The sequence below is a fragment of the Leptosomus discolor genome, chromosome 8, assembly GCF_034619465.1.
Source record: "Leptosomus discolor isolate bLepDis1 chromosome 8, bLepDis1.hap2, whole genome shotgun sequence".
Classification (NCBI taxonomy): Eukaryota; Metazoa; Chordata; class Aves; order Leptosomiformes; family Leptosomidae; genus Leptosomus; species Leptosomus discolor.
Genome location: NC_141398.1, coordinates 40,517,832 through 40,522,088, shown reverse-complemented (window position 1 = coordinate 40,522,088; position 4,257 = coordinate 40,517,832). Strand labels below are relative to the sequence as shown.

Sequence of the window (4,257 nt, the reverse complement as noted above, 5' to 3'; positions counted from 1 at the left end):
GTGATTGTTCCTCAAATAACTATTGCAACCAGGCGGTGTGGGCAGGGCTTCCCCCACCTGGGCTCCACCCCCACAGGCCCTGCCCCAGTCTCAGCACTGTGGGGCTTGTGCTGCTGCTGAGCTGGGCACCCATCACTGTCACCAGCTGGGCAAGCGGAGGGTCCCTTGCCGGGGGACCTTTTCTGTGATTGCCTTTTTCTTGAGCTTTCCAGTATCTTCTAAAAAAAGGAACCAACAAAACCCACCTGCCTGATTGACCCAAAGAAAGTGGTTTTAATTACACCGGGGGGGGGGGGGGGGGGGGGGGCAGTTTCCTTCTGCACCTCCCCGTCCCATGCTGTGGGGCAGCCTGTCCAGCCCAAAAAGCCCCAGGGACCCCAAGGGCACTGGCTGTACCAGGCTGGTATAAACCAAGCCCCACGCTCACAAACAGAGCAAAGACTTTGGGATTTCAGCTTCTCACCAGAGCTGTATGTTTATAGCAACACAAAAACAAAAGCACAGTTCATTCACCCACTAAAGCTATCTCTAATTTGTTTTTTCCTAGCCCGAAAGTAAAGGGAAATCTTGTCTCCCTCCCTCCAGCAAGGCTGGACCCACTGCTGCATCCTGCATCCCTCGAGCATCCTGGGAGGGAGCCTGGCCAGAGGGACTGAGTTTCCACTCCTGCGGGTTTCTTAGCTGCCTTTTGCCTGGTCACCCCCAAAATCGATCCTACCCTTCCTCAATCCTCAGACAGAGGAGCAGGAATGCCCAGCCTCGAAGCTGGGGTTCCTCTCTACCTCCCAGCCCAGTTGTGCCAGCAGCCACCAGCCTGCAGCGGAGCATCGGCGATGGGCGGATTCCAGCAGCTGCCAGCTCCCTGCAATGGGTCCATGTGCTTGCTTGTGTGCCAGGAGCCTTCCCTGGAGAAGCCACGGCGGCCCCAGGGTGTTAAAAACCAAAAATATCAAAATGAAGAAAGAAGCAGCTGCTTCCACTGACGAGGCTGGTTGGCCGCCATGTCTCCCTCGGCCCTGACATGATGCTCGGGCGCTCCCCAGTCACCCAGCTTCGGGGCAGGGGGTGGGTTGTCTTGTTTTAAAAAGAGCAGCATTTGGTTTGACTGTAAAGAGATGCGAGGCGGTCGTCCCCGCCACCTGGTCAGTTGCTGATTGTGTTTACAAATCCTTTCTCAGCTGGGTTTCTTAATAATAATTAAAAAAAAAAAAAAAAAGAGGCAAAAAGTCTCCTTTAGCTCTGAACCTGATTGGCTGCTGGAGGCACCAAATATCGCCGGGGGTGGCTCCATCGGTGGCGTGGGGCCATGCTGCCCACCCGGCGCTCATCGCCTGAGGCCGCCGGGGAGACCCTCGCCATCTGCCCCCATGGGCAGCTGGGACCCGGCCGACACAGGGGAGCCGGAGGAGGCGCAGCCCTCAGTTCCCCCGGTAAACCTCGATCTTGCTGGTTTTGGCCAGCATGTCGATGATGTGCGCCTCGAAGTCGGCATCGTGCACCCCCGTCTTCCTGAACTCCCCGGCGTAGCGGTTGTTCTCCCAGTAGTGGTGCCAGTTGCCCCGGCTGTCAGCGCCGAACCCGAAGACGTTCACCTGCGGCGGCGAGGAGCGGGGTGAGCCAGCCCTGACCGCCCTGCCGGGCTGGGGACCCCCCTCGGCCAAGCATCCACCGCGCTGCCGAGGGAGATTTCACACCATGCCGAAGGCGTACATCCCTCTGCACAGCCTTCCTGCCATTCAAAGGTGCCCATCACCGTGGTGTTAGGCAACCAGAGCAAGTGAAACTGCCAAGGTTGGCCCCAAAGAACCTGTCTCCCTCCTTAACTCTGCAAGGTTCAGGATCCCAGCAAACCCGCCCTGTGCTAGCCAGGACCCTGCAGCTCATTGAGACCCCACAGCCCAGAGGAGGACCCTGAGGAGCCATCACCCACCTCATCGCAGACGTGGAGGGCGAAGAAGAGCACCAGCATGCCGGTGGAGGGGTAGCGCCCATGATGCTCTGTCCAGCGGTCGTGGATGTACTTGAAGAAGGCAGGGTTGTAGATCTGCACCTGGGAGGATGGGCTGGGGTCAGCGCCGGAGCCCCAGCAGCACTCCCTTCGGCATTGGCACCCCAGGAAGGAGCACCCAGATGTGCACAGGGACCCCAGGAGAAGATGAGGTGATGGGGGCCGTGGCCAAACGGATGCTCATCGCAGTGGTTGGGACGAGCCCCCTTACCTTTTCTTTGTCCACCCGCAGAAAAGGCTTCACAGGTGCATACGTGCTGGGAAAAAAGCAGAGAAGCAGGTGAGTTCCCAGGGGTCCCGTGTCCCCCAGCCCAAGCTGCCAAGGGACCAGTGGTGCTGGGATGCTCTGGGAGGGAGGAACTGATGAATCCCCACCGCTCCCAGGGGAGCTGCCCCCATGGCAGGCGAGTGGCCAGCCCAGTGCCACTGGTGCCCGCTGGGTACTTACAACCTGATCTGGCCGGTGGAGAGGGCACTGGCGATCCAGAGCAGGTCCAGGGTTTTGAAGGGCACCAGCACGAAGCTGACGTTGGCGGGCAGGTTCTTGGCACTCTCAGGGTACATGAAGTGGTGCGTGGTCCGACTGCCCACGTCGCCCTCGAAACCCACTGTAGGGGCCTGGTTCATCCTGGGGAGAGAGCAGGGAAGGTGGCACCCCCTCCTAGCCACCCTGTCCCTTGCAGATGACACGGGTGTTCCCTGTGAGCTGCTAAGGAGCAGTTTCCCAGCCTGCTGATGCTCAGGGTGCTGGGATGAGCGGAGGGTCCCCCCAGCCAGCCCAGGTGTGAGCTGGACCTGCTCCCACCCATCCCAGTACCCAGCAGGACCCATGATGGGCTCCTTGACAGAGCAACCCGAGCTGGGCTGTGGCCAAGGCGTAGAGCACAGGGAAAACCCCCCTGGCATCTCCAGCAGACCTGGAGAGATGCTGCTGTGGAGCACAGCGGGCACTCGGCACCCACCGGTGCTGCCAGCATCACCCTGCGCCTCTGAGCTGCCCCTGGGGCTGAGCAGGCAGGCAGTGCCCCTGGCAGCGGTCCCCTGCCCTCACCGCATGACAAAGTCGTGCCCATCGATCTCCGTCCCGTAACTGGAGCCACGCAGGTTGCCCGAGTTGCCGACCACGGCACAGCGGCGGCAGTGGCGCAGGTCGCGAGAGCGGTAGGGATCCTCGCCTGGCACGATCTGGAAGAGCTTGCTCAGGACCTCATGGGTGTTGTGGGACTTAAACTGAGGCTGCAGCATCTGCGGGGGGAGGAGGAGGTGGGGGGGGGCATCAGCCAGCAGCCCACTCCTCACCGGCAGAGAAAGCTGTGCCCCTGCTGTGCTGGAGCACATCATGGTGCTCCCCTGGGGCCGGGGGACCCTCGGGGGAGCCTGTCCCCTTGCTCACCATCCACCACCTCTGGACATCAGGCGGCAGTTCCATGTTCTCCTTGGTCCACACTGGGGAGATGGTGCTGTCGTAGCGCCCGTCAAACCAGTCAGCAGCCCCAGCCTCCTCGGCCGGGCAGCGGTGGCAGGCACAGCCCCGGGGGTACGGCCCCCCCTTGCTGAGCCGCTGCATGCCAGCATAGCCGGGCACCAACTTCACCCGGTGGATGCCGCCCAGCCCGCCGGGGTCCAGGTAGGCGATGCTGTGGTGGGAGTAGGTGAAGAGGAGGGACATGACGAAGACGAGCAGGAAGGCGGTCGAGAGGAAGCAGAAGCGCAACGAGCACTTCATGGTCGGCGGGTGGCTGAGCCGGGAAGGGCGCCCGCTCCGGCATAGGGCTCGGGCATAGGGCGCGGGATGGCGTCAGCCAGCCAGCGAGGCTCCCTGCGGGACCGAGAGCTTTAAATCACCGCGGCAGCGGCGGAAGGGGGAAAGCAGAGCCCCACCACAAGCCGCTGTGCCAGGCTCCTACCTGCTGGGCTGCAGCTTTCCATCCGCGTGGTCCGGCTGTGGCGAGGGCCCCCGGCGGCTCCACGTGCCGGGCAGAGAGCATCTGCTGCCAGCCGCAGCGGCGTGGGGATCTGGCGCAGCTCGGCACACCACCCTCAGCCGCAGCACCGCGCCTCGGCGGCTCCTCCAGCTCCTGGCCCTGGCTGGCTCTTGGGTGTGATGGTGCTCATCGTCCCCGGGGTTTAGCTGATCTGCTGGCACGCTGCCCTCCACCGCTGGCTCAGGAACACGGGCACGATGATACCGGCCTGGAGAGAGAAGGAGGGAACAGCGGGTCAAGGGATGGCGATGCAGACGGCAGAGC

General features: G+C 62.4%; 1 protein-coding gene across 1 annotated transcript; it reads right to left on the bottom strand.

Annotated features, from left to right (window-relative positions):
- Positions 1 to 1,418: 1,418 nt before the first annotated feature.
- ST3GAL2 (ST3 beta-galactoside alpha-2,3-sialyltransferase 2) lies at positions 1,419 to 3,734 on the bottom strand. The gene is made up of 6 exons (XM_009951130.2): positions 3,402 to 3,734; positions 3,060 to 3,253; positions 2,457 to 2,636; positions 2,220 to 2,265; positions 1,931 to 2,050; positions 1,419 to 1,592 (listed from the first exon to the last, which is right to left on the bottom strand). Exons 1-6 carry the CDS (start codon positions 3,732 to 3,734, stop codon positions 1,419 to 1,421), a joined length of 1,047 nt encoding a protein of 348 aa, XP_009949432.2.
- Between the last annotated feature and the right edge of the window lie 523 nt (positions 3,735 to 4,257).